The sequence below is a fragment of the Moschus berezovskii genome, chromosome 3, assembly GCF_049115385.1.
Source record: "Moschus berezovskii isolate FMDL1 chromosome 3, NW_MosBer_1.0, whole genome shotgun sequence".
Lineage (NCBI taxonomy): Eukaryota > Metazoa > Chordata > Mammalia > Artiodactyla > Moschidae > Moschus > Moschus berezovskii.
Window position 1 is genome coordinate 108,794,088 of NC_142462.1, and position 21,703 is coordinate 108,815,790.

The window sequence follows — 21,703 nt, forward strand, 5'->3', positions numbered from 1 at the left end:
GACATCACTTAATTTTTAGTCATTATTTTCACTAGTGTTAATGTGTTAGTTGCTCAGTCACGTCCAACTCTTTGAGACCCCAGGCTTCTCTGTCCATGGAATTCTCCAGGCAAGAATACTGGAGTGGGTGGCCAGTCATTCCCTTCTCCAGGGGATCTTCCTGACCCAGGGATCGAAACCAGTCTCCCGCATTGCAGGTAGATTCTTTACCATCTGAGCCACCAGGGATTCCTTCCATTCTTTGAGCCTAGACATGCACTCAGTGTGAACTGGTCTGAACCTAAAGGTGTAAGTAAATAATAGTCTTTATTAAGAACTCTTTGGTTACATGTAACAAAATAATTCTACCTAGTTTAATCAAAAGCATAAGGTAGGGTAGAGGGGAAGAACTGCAAGAAAATGGAAGGCTATTCATGGAAATAAGAGAATGAATTCAGGCAGGATTCATGCAAGGCCTGGAATTGGGAATGGAAAACTGTCCATCTTTGGTCTCCGCTCTTCTCTCTCTGCAGAAAAGTCTTCACACCCCTGACTCACAAATGTGTATCCTACAGCAGTTTCGCTTAAAAGACCGACCCACTATCTCTCATTCCCAATTCTAAACTATAGGAAAGATAATTGGACTGGCAGCATTCCCAGTAGGTAGAGGTTGAATAGTTACAAATGTGGCTGACTGAAGCCCTCCCTTGAGAGGCAGTCCCCAGAGAAGAGAAAATTTTGCCTGGGCTAGACCAATCCCATAAGTATCTGATATAGCTATACAAAGAAATAAGAAAAATTAGGAAAGCAGAAAGCAATAGATGACCTTACTACATATTTAACACCATCCATTTTCATAAGATTATAATGAGGCATCTTGACCCCTCTGCTAGGCAGTGTCAAAGAAAGTGAGTACCAGGTGATCAGGACTTCCATCCCCACTGGCCTGTAAAGATCCCTACTCCAGAGTGTCACTGGGAACCATGTGGGAGACTAGACTTCCACACCCACTGGACAAAAATAAGGTGCCTTGCCCCCTCCTCACTACAGGGGTGTCAGAGTAGGTCTAGAAGAGAGTCAGAACTTTTACTATCGCCCAGCTGTAATGAGACAACCTCTATCATAGTGTAGGTGGAGACTACACAAGGAGATGAAACTCCCACGCCTGTCCGGCAGGAATGAGAAGCTGATCCCCTCTGGTGTCAAGGAGTCTAAGTGTGGAACCTGGACTTCTGCTTACATCTGTTGGTAATGAAGACTCACCCATGCTACAGCAGAGTCACACAAAGTCAGTTAAAAGAGGTTTAAGATCCAGCCTCATAACATTATATGAGAATGTCCATGTTTTAATCAGAAATAAATCGTCATACCACGTATGAGGAAGATTAAACCTGATAATCAGTAAGTGCAAACACTGAGAATGATGGTAACAACAGAATTTTCTGAAAAAGATTTTTAAAGCAGTCATGATAAAAAATAAAATATGTTTCAACAAACACAAACACTTGAAACAAATCAAAAGAAAATATAAAGCCTCGGTGTGGGGAAAAAAGGTGAAGTCAGGCAGACAGAGGAGGAGAGAAAGAAATAGAAGATAATAAGAACCAAAGGGAAATTTTTGGATGGAAAAACATAACCAAATAAAAGGCAGTGGCTAAACTCAACAACACAATTGAGGAGACACTGGGAAAAATCTATGAACTGGAAGAGATAAAACAGAAATAACCCAACCTGAACACCAGAGAGAAAACTGGAAATAAAATGAACAGAGCCTCAGGGAGCTATGGAACCATAAAACAAAATCTAACATTCATGTTTTCAGAGTCCCCGGAAGAGAGAAGAAAGAAGCAAGGCTGAGACGGTACTCAAAGGCACTCCAAATCTGCCAAGAGACATAAACCTACAGATCAAACAACTGAGCAAACCATTAACAGGAGAAACTCAAAGAAATCATGCCAAGATATTCCAAAATTTAACTTCTAAAAATTAAAGAAAAAGAATAATTCCTGAAAGCAGCCAGAGAAAAATGACACCGTATTTATAAGGGAAACAAGTTTAATTACAGCCAATTTCTCAACAAAAACTATAGAGGCTAGAAGAAGTAGCACAATGTTTTCAATTATTGAAAGGAATTATCAACCCACAATCTGACACACAGCAAAAATAAAGGAGAGCCCAACAAAATGTTAAGATGAAGGAAAACTAAAGAGAATTTTTCACTAGAAGACCTACACTAAAAGAATGACTAAATTTTTTTAAACAGAAAAAAGAGAGGAGGAACATCAGGAAATAGATAATGCTGAGCAAATGTACAGGTAAATATAATAGGATTTCCTTCTCAAGTTCTCTAAGTATATTGATGGTTGAAGCAAAAGTTATTACACTGATTTGGTTCTAAATGTATCTAAAGAAAAATATTTAAGACAATTACAAATACGAGAAGGTAAGGGGGACATAAAGAAAGGTTCAGTTCAATTCAGTTCAGTCGCTCAGTCGTATCTGACTCTTAGTAACCCCATTAATCACAGCACGCCAGGCCTCCCTGTCCATCACCAGCTCCCGGAGTTCACCCAAACTCATGTGCATCGAGTCAGTGATGCCATCCAGCCATCTCATCCTCTTCTCCTTCGTCCCCTTCTCCTCCTGCCCCCAATCAGGGGGTCCCAGCAACAGGGTCTTTTTCAATGAGTCAACTCTTCGCATGAGGTGGCCAAAGTATTGGAGTTTCAGCTTCAGAATCAGTCCTTTCAATGAACATCCAGGACTGATCTCCTCTAGAATGGACTGGTTGGATCTCCTTGCAGTCCAAGGGACTCTCAAGAGTCTTCTCCAACACCACAGTTCAAAAGCATCAATTCTTCAGCAATCAGCTTTCTTCACAGTCCCAACTCTCACATCCATACATGACCACGGGAAAAACCATAGCCTTGACTAGACGGACCTTTGTTGGCAAAGTAATATCTCTGCTTTTTAATATGCTATCTAGGTTGGTCGTAACTTTCCTTCCAAGGAGTAAGTGTCTTTTAATTTCATGGCTGCAATCAGCATCTGCAGTGATTTTGGAACCCAAAAATATAAAGTCTGACACTGTTTCCCCATCTATTTGCCATGAAGTGATGGGACCAGATGCCATGATCTTCGTTTTCTGAATGTTGAGCTTCAAGCCAACCTTTTCACTCTCCTCTTTCACTTTCATCAAGAGGCTTTTGAGTTCCTCTTCACTTTCTGCCATAAGGGTGGTGTCATCTGCATATCTGAAGTTATTGATATTTCTCCTGGCAATCTTGATTCCAACTTGTGCTTCTTCCAGCCCAGCGTTTCTCATGATGTACTCTGCATATAAGTTAAATAAGCAGGGTGACAATATACAGCCTTGACATGCTCCTTTTCCTATTTGGAACCAGTCTGTTGTTCCATGTCCAATTCTAACTGTTGCTTCTTGACCTGCATATAGGTTTCTCAAGAGGCAGGTCAGGTGGTCTGGTATTCCCATCTCTTTCAGAATTTTCCACAGTTTATTGTGATCCACACAGTCAAAGGCTTTGGCATAGTCAATGAAGCAGAAATAGATGTTTTTCTGGAACTCTCTTGCTTTTTCAATGATCCAGCAGATGTTAGCAATTTAGATATCTATATTCCACTACAGCTGGGAAAATTACACCATTAGATGTGATAAGTTATTCATGGGTAATGTAAAAGATACTTAAAAAGATACAGTCAAAAACACGACAGATAAATAAAAATGTAATTTTTATGGAATCTAAAACTCCATGAAACCACAAAAGGAAAAAGGGGAAAAAAAAGGAACAAAGAATAAATACAAAATCAACTGGAAAACAAGGTTTAAAATGACAATTCATATCTATCAATAATTACCTTAAGTGTCAATAGACTAAAAGACATAGAGTGGCAGTTGAATAACAAAACATAGCCTATAATATTCTGCCTGCAGAAATCCTCAGCAAAATATTAGCAAACCAAATCCAACAACATATAAAAAAGATCATACACCACAATCAAGCTGGATTCATCCCAGGGTCAAAAGATGGTTCAACATATGCAAACCAATTAATGTGATACAACTACATCAACAAAAGAAAAGACAAAAAGCACATGATCATCAGATAGATGATCGATGATCCTTTATCATCAATAGAGGCAAAAAAATCATTTGAAAATTTATTCAGGGTAGAAACTCTCACCAAAGTGGGTACAAAGGGAACATATCTCATCACAACAAAAGCTATGTATGATAAACGCACAGCCAACATAATACTCAATGATGGAAAGCTGAAGCCTCACTAAAAGCTGAAACAAGACAAGCATATCCACTCTCACCGCTTCTGTTCAACATAGCATTGGAACTCCTAGCCAGAGTAATCAGAAAAGAAAAAAAACAAAACAAAAGTATCTAAGTTGGAAAGGAAGAGGTAAAACCGTCATGATGTGCAGATGACATGATTCAATATACATAGAAAATCCTGAAGACACCACCCAAGAGCTACTAAAACTGATAAACGAACTCAACAGGAGAGCAGGATACAAGGTTAGCATTCAGAAATAGGTTGCATTTCTATATACTAATAATGAAGTATCAGAAAAGTAAAAAAAAAAATCCTGTTCTAGAATCAAATAAAAAAAGAACAGCAAAGGAGGCGACCAAGGAGGTAAAAGACGCATATGCTGAGAACTATAAAACATAGATAAAGGAAACTGAAGATGATTCAAAGAAATGGAAGGATAGTCCATGCTCTTGGGTTGGAAGAATTAACACTGTTAAAATGGCCATAGTACCCAGGGCAATTTACAGATCTAATGTGACCGCTATCAAATCACCTATGACATTGTTAACAAAACTAGAAGAAATAATCCTAAAGTTTATATGGAAGCATAAAAGACCCAGAATTGCCAAAGCAACTTGGTGGAAAAAGAACAAAGCTGGAGGTATAACTGTCCCAGACTTCAGAAAATGCCCAAAAGCCAAAATCAAAACAGTATGGTACTGGCGCGAAAGCAGACATGTGAATCAACAGGAAAAATCGAGTCCAGGAATAACCTATACACTCAGGATCAGCCTTCAACAAAAGACTCAAGAATATACAATGCAGAACAGTCTCTTTGACAAGTAATGCTGGGAAAGCTACAGTCAGATGTAAATCAAGAAAGAACACTCCCTCACACCCTACACAAAAATAAACTCAAAATGGCTTAAAGACTTAAATATAAGACATGACACCATTAAACTCCTAGAAGAGAACATAGGCAGAGTATTCTCTGACATAAATTGTAGCAACGTTTCTTAGGTCAATCTCCCAAGGCAACAGAAATAGAAGCAAAAATAAACAAATGAGACTCAAACTTATAAGCTTTTGTGCAGTAAAGGAACCATAAACAAAATGAACAGACAACATACAGACTGGGAAAAACACTTGCAAATGATGCAACCAATAAGGGCTTAATTTTCCAAAATATACAAACATCTCATACAGTTTAATATTTGAAAAAAAAACCTATCAAAAAATGTGCAGAACACCTAAATAGACATTTCCCCAAAGAAAACATACAGACGGCCAACAGGCACACGAAAAAATGGTCAACTATGCTAATTATTCAGTCAGTCGCTCAGTCGTGTCCGACTCTCCGCGACCCCATGAATCACAGCACGCCAGGCCTCCCTGTCCATCACCAACTCCCAGAGTTCACTCAAACTCATGTCCATCGAGTCGGTGATGCCATCCAGCCATCTCATTCTCTGTCGTCCCCTTCTCCTCCCGCCCCCAATCTTTCCCAGAATCAGAGTCTTTTCCAGTGAGTCAACTCGTCACATATCTGGTCCCATCACTTCATGGGAAATAGATGAGAAAACAGTGGAAACAGTGTCAGACTTTATTTTTTGGGCTCCAAAATCACTGCGGATGCTGAGTGCAGCCATGATATTAAAAGATGCTAATTATTAGAGGAATGCAAATCAAAAGCACAATGAGGTATTACCTCGCACTGGTCAGAATGGCCATCATTAAAAAGTCTACAAAGAATACAATAGACATGAACAATAAATAACTGAAATGAAAAATACACTAGAAGGAATCAATAGCAGAATATCTGAGGCAGAAGGACAGATAAGTGACTGAGAAATCTCTGCCACGGAACAGAATAAAGAATGAAATGAGAACAGTCTCAGACACCTCTGGGACAACATTAAATGCACCAATATTCGAATTATAGGGGTCCCAGAAGAAAAAGAGAAACGGCCTGAGAAAACATTGGATGAGGTTATAGTCGAAAACTTCCCTAACATAGAAAAGGAAAGAGTCACCGAAGTCCAGAAAGTGCAGGGGGTCCCATACAGGATAAACCCAAGGAGGAACACGCTGAGATACACATTAATCAACAAAGTCTACAAATCATAAATGCTGGAGAGGGTGTGGAGAAAAAAGGAACCCTCCTACGTTGTTGGTAGGAATGTAAACTGGGGCAACCACAACTGAAAACAGTATGAAGTTTCCTTAAAAAACTAAAAATAGAGTTGCCATATGATCCAGCAATCCCACTCCTGGGCATATATCCAGAGAAAACTCTAATTCAAAAAGATGGATGCACCTCAATGTTCAGAATAACTCTATTTACAATAGCCAAGACATGGACGCAACCAAATGTCCATCAATAGATAAATGGATAATAGAGATGTGGTATATATAATGAAATATTACTCAGTCATAAAAATAATGAAATAACGCCATTTGCAGCAAGATGGACCGAGCTAGAGATTATCATACTAACCGAAAGGAGAGAAAGATAAATGATATGGTATCACTTATATGTGGAATCTAAAATATGATACAAATGAGTTCATTTACAAAACAGAAATAGATTCACAGACACAGAAAACAAACTCATGGTTGCCAAAGGGGGAAAGGAAGGGAAAGAGATAATTTAGGAGTTCGGGATTAGCAGATACAAACTACATATATAAATAAATAAACAATAAAGTCCTATTGTATAGCCCAGGGAATTATATTCAATATTCTGTAATAATCCATAATGGAAAACAATAGAAAAAAGAATACATACATATATATGTATAGTACAACTGAATAACTTTATGTACACCCAAAACTAATGCAACATTGCAAATCAATTCTACTTCAATTTAAAAAATAAAATAATAATAAAAATAAAACAATAGTAGGAAAAAAATCAACAGTAAGGAAACAAATATATCATGTAGAAAATGAGCAAAAGACATGAACTGTCACTTCACCAAACAATATACAGATGGCACATAAACACATGAAAACACGTTCCACATCATTAGCCACTAGGGAAATGCAAACTAAAACCGCAGTGAGTTATCATTACATACCTATCAGAATGGCTACAATAAAAAATAATGATAGCACCAAATGTTGATGAGGATGCAAAGAAACTGGGTCACTCATATGTTGCTTGGTAGGAATATGTATGTTTTCACCCTGGAAAACAGCTTGGTAGTTTCTTCACAACCCAAACATATGACCCAGCAATTGCTCTCCTGAACTTTAATCCCAGAGAAAGGAAGACTTACATTCACACAAAAACCTGTTCACAAAGGTTTATAGCAGCTTTATTTTTAATACCTATAAACCAGAAACAACTCACATGTCCTTCAATGGATGAATCATTAAACAAACTGGTACATCCATGCCATGACCTCAGCAATAAAGAATGAACTCCTGATACACAAAGCAACCTGGATGAATCTCCAGAGTTTGCTGGGTGAAAAAAAGGTCAATCCCAAAAGGTTCAATATAAGTTCACCTGTACAACACTCTTAAAATAACAAAATTATGTAATCTGGACAACAAATTGGTTGCCCGGAGTTGAGGAGATGAGGAAGGAGGAAAGTAGGTATGACAGTAAAAGGGAAACATGAAGGAACTATTCTGTGTCTTGACTATGTCAATGGCAATATCCTGTGTTATTGTTTGTAGTTTTTCAAGATATTTCATTTAGGGGAAACTGGGTGAAGGGTACATCTCTATATTATTTCTTCCAGCTACAGGTAGGTCTACAATTATCTCAAAATTAAGAGTTTAATTAAAAACATGGTTGAGATTTCGTGGTTAAAAAATGGAATTCTAAAGAAAAACTGAGAGACTTTAGGTAGCAACAATTAGTAATTTTGAAAACCTCACTCTCTCGAGGAAAACTTCTCTTTCTTAGACTTATATTGATCTCTTTACTGAATATAGGAGGTGAGCGGGGAGGGTGCACAGTGCATGTACACCGAATTAATTCTAACAATACACAAAGTAGATTTTTAGAGCAAGATGGAATTTTAGAGAGCATTGACTTCAGCTGAATGCATTAATGTGAGAAAGGCTGAGGCCCAGAGTGGCCATTATACCAAGAAGGCTGGGGTCAGGGGAGGTATCCAAATAAACATATCCTCAGGGCATTTAAAAATACAAGGTTGGAATAGTGCTTAAATGTATATTATCATAAGTGACCAGTCCAGGTTCGACGCATAAATTTTCCTCTGTTCATTTCTTTGCATTTGTGCTTTTTTAAATAAAATTCTTTTTTAGAAATAAAAAAAATTAATAAAAAAAAAAATCATGACCAGAAATAAAGTTAGATCATTCTTATAAAGGTAAGAGTCTTAAAGGAGAATGAACTCAGCAAAGGAAAACAAAAAAAAAATACGATTTATACTATGACAGTACCTAAGGACTACAAATACTTAGGGTACATATTAGGCAGAAGCTCACATATTTCATTTCTTTCCTAGACAAAAGCCATCTTCTAACATAAACATAAGGAAATGCAGCACATCTTGGACACCACCCAGAAACCTCCCTTTGATGAGCCAGAGGACTCTTACAGCAAGCACTTCAAAATGGCTCCAGCCTCTGTCCTGGAAGTCATCTGAAAGTTCACTGCCTCTCAGAGGGCCCAAGAAGAGGAAAAAATATTCTCGAGTCAAGGCCACAAAGACTAAAGACATGAAAGCTGCCAGCAGCAAATGGGAGAAGACTCCCTCAAGTTCTGAGAAGGATGCAGACAAGAGTCTGCAAGCTGAAGGATCCAGCCAGCAAGGCTCTATGCAGACAGCCGCCCATCCAACTAAAACTAAGGGGGAGCAGCCAAAAAAGAAGCATAGACAGCCCACCTTTCACCTGAAGTTGCAGAGGGACACATAATCTAGCTTTACACTGCTCTGAAAACTGTGGATGAGAGATAACATATGCTAACACAGGAAAAAGAAAAGAAAGACAAAGGAGAGCCCTCCTGGCCCCTCAATCCCTACCCCCTCCCACCTGTTCATGTGCATGTACTAAACTACAAATTTCAGATATCCTATCTTCTTTAGTGGGGACATCTTTCAGAGTTAAAAAGAAATCCAGAAAAAATACAGAAAATGAAAAATCACTTAAGATATTTATATTTAATTTTTGTCAAGATAAAAAATGTCTGAACTTTTGATTTCTTCTGAAATGATTTATTCACACAACACTAAAAAGACCAAGATCTCAAAGCCAGGATGACATGCACTGCTCTTAATGTTCCTACTAGGACAGAGGAGCCTGGTGGGCTGCAGTCCATGGGGTCGCTAAGAGTCAGACATGACTGAGTGACTTCACTTTCACTTTTCACTTTCATGCGTTGGAGAAGGAAATGGCAACCCACTCCAGTGTTCTTGCCTGGAGAATCCCAGGGACGGGGGAGCCTGGTGGGCTGCCATCTATGGAGTCGCACAGGGTCAGATACGACTGAAGCGACTTAGCAGCAGCAGCAGGCACTTTAATTAATCAGTCAACACACATTGTTTCTTTAACTTCTATCTTGCAGTGTGCTAGAAACCATTAGTGACTTACTGCAGAGAAACAGGTATATCGGGCAAATAAATCAAGATGGGTGGGTAAGTGAAAAGAGAGTCAATCTGCCTGGAGTTGCAGGTCAACAGTGGTGGCCACTACAGGATAATGCTACTGATAATCAGGAGAGCTAGTTCAAGTTACAGGCCACAAGCTTCATTAGGTCCCAGGAGCAAGATGCAACCAGGAAGATATGAGGTTGGGGAATGTACTCTCAACAATATTTCCAGTGGCCAAAGAGGGTTCAAGCAGAGCTCACTGGGGTATTAAAAGAGTAACTGTTATGTTCTGGTTTTGGTTTTAATAGACTTTATTTTTTAGAGACGTTTTAGGTTCACAGCAATACTAATCAGAAGGTAGACTCCTATTATCACCATCCCACCAGAATGATTCATTTGTTACAACTGATGAACCTACACTGATACCTCATTATCATCCAAAGTCCATAGTTTACATGAGGGTTTGCTCCTGGTGTTGTATGTTCTATGGGTTTGGACAACTGTATAATGAAATATATCTGCCATTATAGTATCATACAAATTAGTTTCACTGCCCTAAAAATTCTCTATGCTCTGCCTATTCAACCCTCTCTCCCACTCGAACCCTGGCAACCACTGATCTTTTTACTGTCTCCCTAGTTTTGCCTTTTCCAGAATATCACATAATTGGAATCATAAAGTATGTAGCCTTTTCAGATTGGCATCTTTCACTTAGTAATACTCATGGAGGTTCTATCATGTCTTTTCATGGCTTGATACCTCATTTCTTTTCAGCACTGAATTCCATTGTCAATAAAATTTACAAACTTCTAGAAATGTTAACTAAGAAAAAAGACACAAATTACTAACATCAGAAACAAAAGAGAGGCCACTAACATTGATCCCATAGAAATTAAGATAATTAAGGAACAACTTATTATATTATGAACAACTCTTGACCCACAACTGTGATAACCTAGATGAAATGGGCTAATTCCTTGAAAGACACAATTTGTCAAAATCATGCAAGAAGAAATAGACAATTGAAAGGGCCTATATGAATTAAAAAATTAAATCAATAAATAATAACCTGCCAAAAGAGAAATCACCAGGCCCAGACAAGTTCACTGATGAATTCTACCAAAAATTTAAGGAAGAAATTATACCAGTTCTCTACAATCTCTTCCAGAAGACAGAAACAAAAAGACTACTTCATAACATAATCTATGGGGCCAGCATTACCCTAATGCTAAAACCAGACAAACATATTACAAGAAAAGAAAATTACAGACCAATATTTTCTGTGAACATGGATGCAAAAATCCTCAACAAAGCATTAAAAAAATAGAAGCCAATGATGTATAAAAAGAATTATATACCACGATCAAGCAGACTTTATTCTAGGTATGCAAGCCTGATTCAGTATTCAGTTATCAATATAATCCATCACAACAACAAATAAGGAAGAAAAATTATATAAATCAATATATACAGAAAAAGAACAAAATCCCACACCCATTCATGAATAGAAATGCTCAGCAAATTAAGAGTGGAGAGAAATTTCCTCAATTTGATTAAAAAATATTTACCAAAAAATCTACAACTCACATTGTATTTAATGATGAAACTAGATACTTCCCTGTTAAAATATAAGGCAAAGGTGTCTGCTCTCCCATTCAATATCATAATGGAAGCACTAGGTAATTCAATAAGAAAATATAAGGAAGGAATAAAACTGTATTTGTTGACAGAATATTTGGTTATCTATGTAGAAAATTCCAAAGAATCAACAAAAAACAACCTGCTGGAAGTAATAAGCAATTATAGCAATATTACAAGATACAAAGTTAATATACAAAAGTCACCATCTTATACACCAACAATGAATACTAGAGTCTGAAGTTTAAAACACAATACAATTACATCAGCACCAAAAATTCAAATATTTGGGTATAAATCAAAACTGTTCGAGATTTACATAAGGAATACTGCAAAATTCTGATGAAAGGAATCAAAGATTAAGTAAATGGAGAAATATTCCATGTATACATGGATAGGAAGACTCACTACCATTAAGATGTCAGTTCTTTCCAACTTGAACTACAGATTCAATGAAATCCCAATCAAAATTCTAGCAAATTATCAACCAACTTGATTCTAAAGTTTATATAGAACGATCAAAGATTCAGAATGTCCAACACAATATCAAAAGGGCAGAAGAAGTGACGGGACTGATGTTATTTGACTTCAAAACTAAAAAGACTTACAGTCTATAAGAGAGCATTAATCAAGACAGTGTGGCGCTCACTTTAGCAGCACATACAGCAAATTTGGCATGAGACAGAGAAGATGAGCATGGCCTTGCACAAGGACGACATCCAAATTCATGAAGTGCTCCATAAAAAAAGACAAGCATGGTATTGGCAAACCTGAATTTCCCATGTCCTTCAAATGAAGGCCACTGTGATAGGTGGGCTAAGGATGAGCTGTGACCCCATCCTCTCTGCAGATGTGACCCAGATTCTGTACCATCTTTGGTTCCCCACACAAGACAACAGTGATGCCTGGTAGAGCCTGGGTTTCTGACTTGGCACTGATGCTACTGACCTTGGCAGAAGGGCTTTATAATAGGAAACAAAGACATACACTAACTCTAGGGCTTTCAGCCTGATACCATTAAATTGTTCTTTTATAATTAGGCTTTTAAGATAAGAATGATCTGCCCATTACCACCAAAAAAGTTGTATTTCACCTCTACCCCAGAAAGGTGCTCACCCTTTCTGAAGATAAAAGGGGTTTACTTGTCATTGTTTTTTCATAGGAACATCTCCTTCTATACTACCATAGCCAAATTCTCTACTTTCAGAAACATATTATGAACTCCTAGTTGGCAACTTGTCTTTCAAATAAATAAACTACAAACAAAGAATCAACTATCACTTCATCAAGCATTTGCCCATCTTCACCCCTCACCTCCGAGCCTGGGAAGAGCCTCTGTTCTCCACTCTCCTAGGTGGACCATTGACCCGAATCCCCCAGACCAATCTCTGCAGATTGTTCTATCCTTTCTTCTTTGGGAAAAGTCTGTGAGGAGAGAACTGTTCCTGGCAGAGTCCTCCGTGATGGACACGAGAGGCTCTGGGCCTGAGTCTGCTAGAGAGATACCAGGAGAGTGAGGCTCTGTTTAAAGAAATAAAAGATGGCACAGTTCGCTGATAGAATGACGCGCTCCCTCAGCACAAGTCACATCGGTTCTGAAGAGGACTGTGCCGATGGTGGCAGGGCCGCCCGAGGGCAGGCACCTGGGGCAGAGTCATCCCATCTGAGACTGAACCACGACAAGGCTCCACTGAAATGACACGAAAGGGGAAGACATCGACGGTTCCTCTTGATTTCTCCTGAGATCTAACTGAACTCCAGATCAGTGAGGAAATCCCTTGGGGGAGGCCCTTCATTTCTCTGACCCGGCTTGTCTGCACTGACTGACACAGGCTCGAATGGAGTCTACCAAGAAGAGAGATCCCTGGAACCTCTGTAGGCAGGATCAGGCTTCAAGGCTACAGAAGGAAATTCCAAATCTGGAGAAGGAGCCTCACCAGGAACGTGGCTCATGCATGCGCTACTCTGGCACGTCTCACACTATGCCCTGACGTGCTTGTGTTCAGAGAACAGGTTACAGTGTGACACCACTCTGTCCTCTGGTTTCATGCAACAGCAGGTGGGGCCCAGAGAAGCCGGAGCTTATGGGTCCTGACTACCGTCAGCCTTTTACAGTTGCCCTGATGCACAGGACGAATACCACTTTCCATGTGTGCAACAGTGAACAGAACAAAGCATGTAACGTTTTCTTCAAGTAGGCCTCCCTTTCCCTGCCCCACCGATGGTCTAGCCTACATGCCAGGCACTTGTTTGTTTTAGATGTACTCACTCCACAGGGGCAGAAGCAGGCAGTGTGGTCCTTGGCATCCTAACAGCCAGAGGCCTGGCATCTGTGCCTTTGGAGCCATGGAGGGCCTTCAGACGGCCACAGAACTAGCTGTCCGGCTGTGCCTGGAACAGCGCTCTGATGGTGTTCTCTGACTACTTGAAGCAAAGCCCCTTGGGTTTTCCTTCAGTAGGTGCTTCTGTGATATATTTTTTAGTAAGAAGCCAACAGTTAGGACCAACCTATAGACATATTAAAAAGCAGAGACATTACTTTGCCAACAAAGGTCTGTCTAGTCAAGGCTATGATTTTTCCAGTGGTCATGTATAGATGTGAGAGTTGGACTATAAAGAAAGCTGAGCACCAAAGAATTGATGCTTTTGAACTGTGGTGTTAGACAAGACTCTTGAGAGTACCCTGGACTGCAAGGAGATCCAACCAGTCCATCCTAAAGGAGATCAGTCCTGGGTGTTCATTGGTAGGACTGATGTTGAAGCTGAAACTCCAGTACTTTGGCCACCTGATGCTAAGAGCTGATTCATTTGAAAAAACCCTGATGCTGGGAAAGATTGAGGGCAGGAGGAGAAGGGGACTACAGAGGATGAGATGGTTGGATGGCATCACCAACTCGATGGACATGGGTTTGGGTGGACTCCGGGAGTTGGTGATGGACAGGGAAGCCTGGCGTGCTGCAGTCCATGAGGTTGCAGAGTCGGACATGACTGAGTGACTGAACTGAACAGAACTGAACACCATAGTTTAAGGAGGAATAAAGAGCTAGCCAAAAGTTTTTCTGCCCTGGATAAAGAATATTGCTATGTCAGTGAAAAGATTAGTTTACACAAACCTATAAAGGCCTCAAACTGCCTTTCACAGAGGCCAGTCGTCCAAGGGTACAAAGTCTGCGTTAGGCAGCACTTAAATGTGGAAGGGTCCACTGTTCACTTGAGGACACAGCAGATCCTTCAAAATGAATCAAAAAGTGAAGTCCTTTAACTATCACATCACAGTGTGCTAATGACTCACCTTCAAGAACACATGCAACCAGTCAGAAAGGGATGGGAATCCTGCTGCTGCTGCTGTTGCTAAGTCACTTCAGTCGTGTCCGACTCTGTGTGACCCCATAGACGGCAGCCCACCAGGCTCCCCCATCCCTGGGATTCTCCAGGCAAGAACACTGGAGTGGGTTGCCACTTCCCTCTCCAATGTGTGAAAGTGAAAAGTGAAAGTGAAGTCGCTCAGTCATGTCTGACTCATAGTCCCAACTAATTAAAGCCTAAAGCATCTCAGGAAAAAAAATTTATAGAACAACTTCAAAGGGAAATAATGGATGGTCTGGGTGTAAACACTCATCTTTCAGGAAAATCTACACCTGCCTTCCCAAGAAGATGAGGGACAGGAGGAGCGTGGGAACTGAAGGACCAGAAAAAGAGAAGTGCTTGGAAACTATTACACATGAGTAAGACAGGCAGTAAGTGATAAAAGGAATCCCTTACGGTCTCTTACTCACACTGTGCTGCTGGTGCTAAGTTTACCTGCTCTCTTTAGAGAAGATCGGACAGAGGATGACAATGTCTCCCTTTCCAAGGAAGGATGAGGGTGACACCGTGAGGTCAGCGCAAGGGATGCAGGGTCCCATGCAGGTTCATTTCAGATTTCAGAGCAGCCCTCTCCAGAACATCCATGCGCACTGCAGGACATCTGATGGGTGGCTTTCTCTCTCTTTAAAAGTGATCTGGATTAACCTCAATTTAGTTTAACTGCTGTTACTTGCTCCAGTACTATTGCCTAGAAAATCCCATGGATGGAGGAGCCTGGTTGGCTGTAGTCTGTGGTGTCGCTAAGGGTCGGATACAACTAAGCGACTTCACTTTCACTTTTCACTTTCACACATTGGAGAAGGAAATGGCAACCCACTCCAGTGTTCTTGCCTGGAGAATCCCAGGGACGGGGGAGCCTGGTAGGCTTCCGTCTATGGGGTCGCACAGAGTCGGACATGACTGAAGTGACTTATCAGCAGCAGCAGCAGCTGTTACTTGATTCTTTGTCTTTTTCTTATTGTTTGATAGAACTATTCATTCCTAAGAGTGTTTTTAAATATATATGTTTTTGACTGTGATATTTACATTTCTATTTCATTAAGCCCCCTAGAATTAGAAGATGTAAGTATTGTATTTTTACTCTTAATTAAACCATCATCAGTGTTTTACAAAACTAGATGGAGATATTTGAAACAGAGGGGGACAAAAGACTATTACAATATATGTATCTATTAGAAGTCTATATAAATAGCTTAATATTTACCTCAGTAAATTGTTACTGGTTTATCAGCTTCAAGAAAACAAAAACCTAAATAACCAAAGACATTCCCAGTTAAACCTATCAGTACTTTTATTTACAACCACTGTTTCTTATTTTTATATTTTCTGCAATTTAACATTTCAGATTTGTTCATGATATTCTTTGCTATCTAAATTTCTTTAGATTTTATGCAGTTAAAAATTTTCCCTTTAAAAAATAATAAAGGACCCAATCAAAAAATGGGCCAAAGAACTAAACAGACATTTCTCCAAAGAAGACATACAGATGGCTAACAAACACATGAAAAGATGCTCAACATCACTCATAATCAAAGAAATGCAAATTAAAACCACAATGAGGTACCATTTCACGCCAGTCAGAATGGCTGCTATCCAAAAGTCTACAAGCAATAAATGCTGGAGAGGGTGTGGAGAAAAGGGAACCCTCTTACACTGTTGGTGGGAATGCAAACTAGTACAGCCACTGTGGAGAACAGTGTGGAGATTCCTTAAAAAACTGGAAATAGAACTGCCATATGATCCAGCAATTGCACTCCTGGGCATACACACCGAGGAAACCAGAATTGAAAGAGACACATGTACTCCAATGTTCATTGCAGCACTGTTTATAATAGCCAGGACATGGAAGCAACCTAGATGTCCATCTGCAGACGAATGGATAAGAAAGCTGTGGTACATATACACAATGGAGTACTACTCAGCAATTAAAAAGAATACATTTGAATTAGTTCTAATGAGGTGGATGAAACTGGAGCCTATTATACAGAGTGAAGTAAGCCAGAAAGAAAAACACTGATACAGTATACTAACACATATATATGGAATATAGCAAGAGGATAACGATAACCCTGCATACGAGACAACAGCAGAGACTCGGATGTGTGGAGCAGTCTTTCGGACTCTGTGGGAGAGGGCGAGGGTGGGATGATTTGGGAGAATGGATTGAAACATGTATATTATCATATATGAAACGAACCTGACGTGGTTGGGGGTTCCCCACCTCAACACTCTGTGGATTTAAGAGGCCATTCCTTCTGGAAGTATATCAATTAGCCTGGGATAGAACCTGCACACTGAATTTACTAATTAAGAAATGAGAAACCAGAACTATAAAGGTGGCATAGAAATACAAGAAACTATTCTTAAGTAATCTTTTAAAACTTTGAACAGAGTTACAGATTTTACCATTTGTTATAAACTGGTATATATAATTTAACCAGAACCAAAAGAAAATTAGTATTATGTGAATTCTGAAGCACTTTCAACATGTTGTAGGAATAACATGGACTTTTTTGAGTTTTACACATTCGTAAGTGAATGGTCTGTATCTCGTGCCTTTGTTGGCTTTCTGTGAGCTGTAGTTTCTGGGATGTGAGCAGCTCTCATTCCTGTAACTCTTGTAATCCAGTCATTCGTGTGCCTCCTTCATGAGGATTCAGTGCGGCTGTGGTGCTGTTATCCCTCTGATAAGAACTCTAACTCGGTGTAAAGCCCCAAAGTTCTGTTACTTATTTTTATTTTATATTGTACTATATTTTATTTACAGTGTTGTGTTTGTTTCAGGTGTATAGCAAAGTGATACAGTCATATATATATATATGAATTAACAAAAGCAGTTCCCGTCTTTTGATGGGGTGCTCGTGGTTTATAACATAAATGGCATTACTTTGAGAGAGGGATAACTTAGGTATGGCATTGGGTTTTTTTTCTTTTTGCAGCTTGAGGCAATTGTAAAATAACTTAATGTAGCTTTTTACAACTGTGTATTCTATTTTTTTCATTTGGTGAAATTTTAACTGTTAATGTTTTTGGCATTGTGCTTTGTACTATTTATTAAATAAAAATTTTAAAAAAATTATAAAGGGGCACAAATCCAGTTCTAGAACTACAACCTGAGAAAACCCTCCATCCACTCCCCAGTGAGAATACCAAAACTGGTTTAAAAAAAAAATAAGTCTTTAGAAATCGTCATAAGGGACTTCCCTAGTGGTCCAATGGCTAAGACTCCACAGTCCCAATTCAGGGGGTCAGGGTTCAATCCCAGGTCAAGGAACTAGATCCCACATGCCACAACTTAAAATCTCGCATGCTGCTACTAAGACCCAGCAAAGCCAAATAAACAAATATTTTTCTAAAAAGAAACTGTCCCAACAACACATAACAAGTGAAGAAACATTTATTTTAAAAAGTCTCCTGAATCTCAGTAAGGGCAGTGAGAGCTCATGGCACTTAAACCACAACCCACTTCGCCCTTCACCCCAGTGGAGAGTAAGGGAAACGCCACTCTGTGCAGTGTGTGACCAAGGCTGAGAGCTCTGGAGTTCCCCCTACTTATAATGATTTGTTTGAAATGGGAAATGGAATGTGGAGAAGTTCCTAAGGACGCTGTCAAAAACAATGGAGATTTGGGTGGTTAGCAGTTAAGGGGCGCCTAGGAGCTTGATCGGGCTTCCCTGGTAGCTCAATCCACCTGCAGTGCTGGAGACCTGGGTTCGATTCTTGGATTCAGAAGATCCCGGGAGACAGGATAGGCTACCCACTCCAGTATTCATGGGGCTTTCCTGGTGTTTCAGATGGTAAAGAATCCCTGGGTCGGCAAGATCCCCTGGAGGAGGGCATGGCTACCCACTCCAGTAGTCCTGCCTGAAGAATCCCATGGACAGAGGAGCCTGGCGGGTTACAGTCCATGAGGTCGTGGAGAGTCGGACACAACTGAGTGACTAAGCACAGCACACACAGAAGTTTGATAAAGCAACAAACTCAGAAGGCCGCTGTGTTGCCAGAACAAACCAGCGAAAGAGAGCCAGAGAGTGCCCTCCTAGGGTTTAAAAAAAAATTAGACTTTCAGTTCAGTTCAGTTCAGTCGCTCAGTTGTGTCCGACTCTCTGCGACCCCATGAATCACAGCACGCCAGGCCTCCCTGTCTATCACCAACTAGCAAACTGGACACATTTAATTTTGCTCCTTCTCAAAAACCTACTAAAATAACAATGTTATCTTACAAGACAAAGCTACAAGGATGAGACTAGGGCAGGAGGCCATTTTGGAAGCCAGAAAGCCGGATGGCTTTAACCTTCTCAACTTTAGTGAAAGCTAGATGGAATGGAACAAGACTTTCAAAATTATAAAGGCAAATTATTTTTAACCTAAAATTCTATATTCTTTTATATTTGATCAAATTTAAGAGTAGGTAAAGAATGGATTGAAAAAAGCCTTTGATGCAGGAAATATGTGATCCAACATTGGAGAGAGACAGTAAGAACCCCAGGATGGTAGTGGTGAAATGAAATGCCAGGACGACAGCTGGGTATCAGTCCAGACTGGAGCAGGCTGGAAGGCACTGGGGGAGATTATCCTGGGAGAAGATCATGCATATAAATTCCTTGAAAAAAGAAAAATACCGTGCAGACTTAAGTGCTGGGTTAGTGTAAAGTACACAGAAAACCAAGGAAACAAACAAAAATTTAAGGCAAGTATCACCTGTAGAATAAGATAAAAATTTATGCAGGAAAGGAAAGGAAATCATCATTTTCTACCTGGCTCAGCTACTATACATGGTATTTCAGTTCAGTTCAGTTGTTCAGTCACGTCCAATTCTTTGCGACCCCATGGACTGCAGCACTCCAAGCTTCCCTGTCCATCACCAACTTCCGGAGCTTACCCAAACTCATGTCCATTGAGTCAGTGATGCCATCCAACCATCTAATCCTCTGTCGTCCCCTTCTGCTCCCACCTTCAATCTTTCCCAGCATTGGGGTCTTTTTCAAGGAGTCAGTTCTTTGCATCAGATGGCCAAAGTACTGGAGTTTCAGCTTCAACATCAGTCCTTCCAATGAATACTCAGGACTGATTTCCTTTAGCATGGACTGGTTTGATCTTGCTGTCCAAGAGACTCTCAAGAGTCTTCTCCAACACCACAGTTCAAAAGCATCAATTCTTCGGCACTCAGCTTTCTTTATAGTCCAACTCTCACATCCATACATGACTACTGGCAAAACCACAGCTTTGACTAGATGGACCTTTGTTGGCAAAGTAATGCCTCTGCTTTTTAATATGCTGTCTATATTGGTCATAACTTTTGTTCCAAGGAGCAAGCGTCTTAATGTCATGGCTACAGTCACTGTCTGCAGTGATTTTGGAGCTCCCCAAAATAAAATCTGTCACTGTTTCCCCATCTATTTGCCATGAAGTGATGGGACCAGATGCCATGATCTTAGTTTTCTGAATGTTGAGTTTTAAGCCAACTTTTTCACTCTTCTCTTTCACTTTCATCAAGAGGTTCTTTAGTTCTTCTTCACTTTCTGCCATAAGGCTGGTGTCATCTGCATATCTGAGGTTATTGATACATGGTATTTATATAGTTTGGAAGGACTGATGCTAAAGCTGAAACTCCAATACTTTGGCCACCTCATGCGAAGAGTTGACTCACTGGAAAAGAGTCTGATGCTGGGAGGGATCGGGGGCAGGAGGAGAAGGGGAGGACAGAGAATGAGATGGCTGGATGGCATCACCGACTCGATGGACGTGAGTTTGAGTGAACTCCAGGAGTTGGTGATGGACAGGGAGGCCTGGTGTGCTGTGATTCATGGGGTTGTAAAGGGTCGGACACGACTGAGCGACTGAGCGACTGAACTGAACTGAACTGATTTACATAGTTACAATATTGCAGACACTGAGTATCAGTTTAGACAAATAATGACCAATTTGAAAGCGGGAATGAGGACTTGTATTTGTGGAACAGGAGTGAGGAGGAAGAAAGCTATGTATAAAAATTATGCTTGAAACTGAAGAACCAAGTCATACCATGACAAGCATGTTACATACAGAACTGAACGTAAATATAAACGTAAATACCTAGAGAATCAGGTAAAATAGGTGAGGTGCTTACCCTGGAGAAGAAGGGGATAATGTGGGACTGCTGCTTTCCATAACAAGCTTAACAAACTCTTGACTCTAAAAACTGTGTGCATTCTAACTTCAAATAAAAATTTTAAACGTATACTTCTATCTCTTCTATGTCACTTCACTCACCAGTGTTCAATTTTCATGACTAGTTTATACTAGTACAAAAGAATTAATTTTGTCCCTGCCTTGAAGGCATTACTATGAAGGCTATGAAGACATTCAGAAATCCTGCTTTTAATAATAAGTTATCATTACTGTGTGCCCAGTACTATATTAAGAACCTTGATGCATAATCTCCAATTTCCACAACAGCCATGCAAAGTAGGTATTGTTTCCATTCTATAGATGAGAAACTGATGCTCAGAGATGTTAAATAATTTGCTAACCTGCAGCACAGCTCCCTGATCCCAAGGTTTCTGTTCTTCTTTTCATTAGATCACATCACCTCTTTCTAGGGTTTGAGTTTAAAGAAAAAAGCTGGGGGTGGGGGGGGGGAATGCAACAGTTCTAAGAAGTCTTTTGCAGGAAGGACAGGGAGGGAAAGAAGAACCCTGAAGGATTCAGCAGTATTACTAGGTAGCTGTCTACTGACTTAACCGAGCTTAACCCCAAATCGGAATTTCCAGCTGGTCATGTGAGCACAGAAAGCAATTTTTAAACTCTGGCTAGGAGCCCCTATGATTACAAAAATAAGAGCTCCATTCTGCTCTTATTTTGAAAGGAGATGTTCCAGCTGCT

The 21,703-nt window shown here is 39.9% G+C and overlaps 1 protein-coding gene, 1 long non-coding RNA gene and 1 other non-coding gene across 4 annotated transcripts in view; 2 read left to right on the forward strand and 1 right to left on the reverse strand.

Moving 5' to 3' along the window:
• The window catches only part of AGBL3 (AGBL carboxypeptidase 3), a 109,502-nt gene extending 100,241 nt beyond the window's left edge, over positions 1–9,261 (forward strand). The window contains exon 18 of the mRNA XM_088834676.1: positions 8,750–9,261. Coding sequence (XP_088690802.1) covers positions 8,750–9,161 — 412 coding nt within the window. The 3' untranslated portion in view covers positions 9,162–9,261. The remainder of the gene's footprint in view (positions 1–8,749) is intronic.
• The window catches only part of LOC129552671 (uncharacterized), a 64,736-nt gene that overhangs the window by 42,621 nt on the left and 412 nt on the right, over positions 1–21,703 (reverse strand). The gene's annotated exons all lie outside the window — the stretch shown is intronic.
• LOC129552889 (U6 spliceosomal RNA) lies at positions 12,115–12,220 on the forward strand. Its single transcript, XR_008685369.1, has one exon. It is a non-coding gene; the product is annotated as a U6 spliceosomal RNA (small nuclear RNA).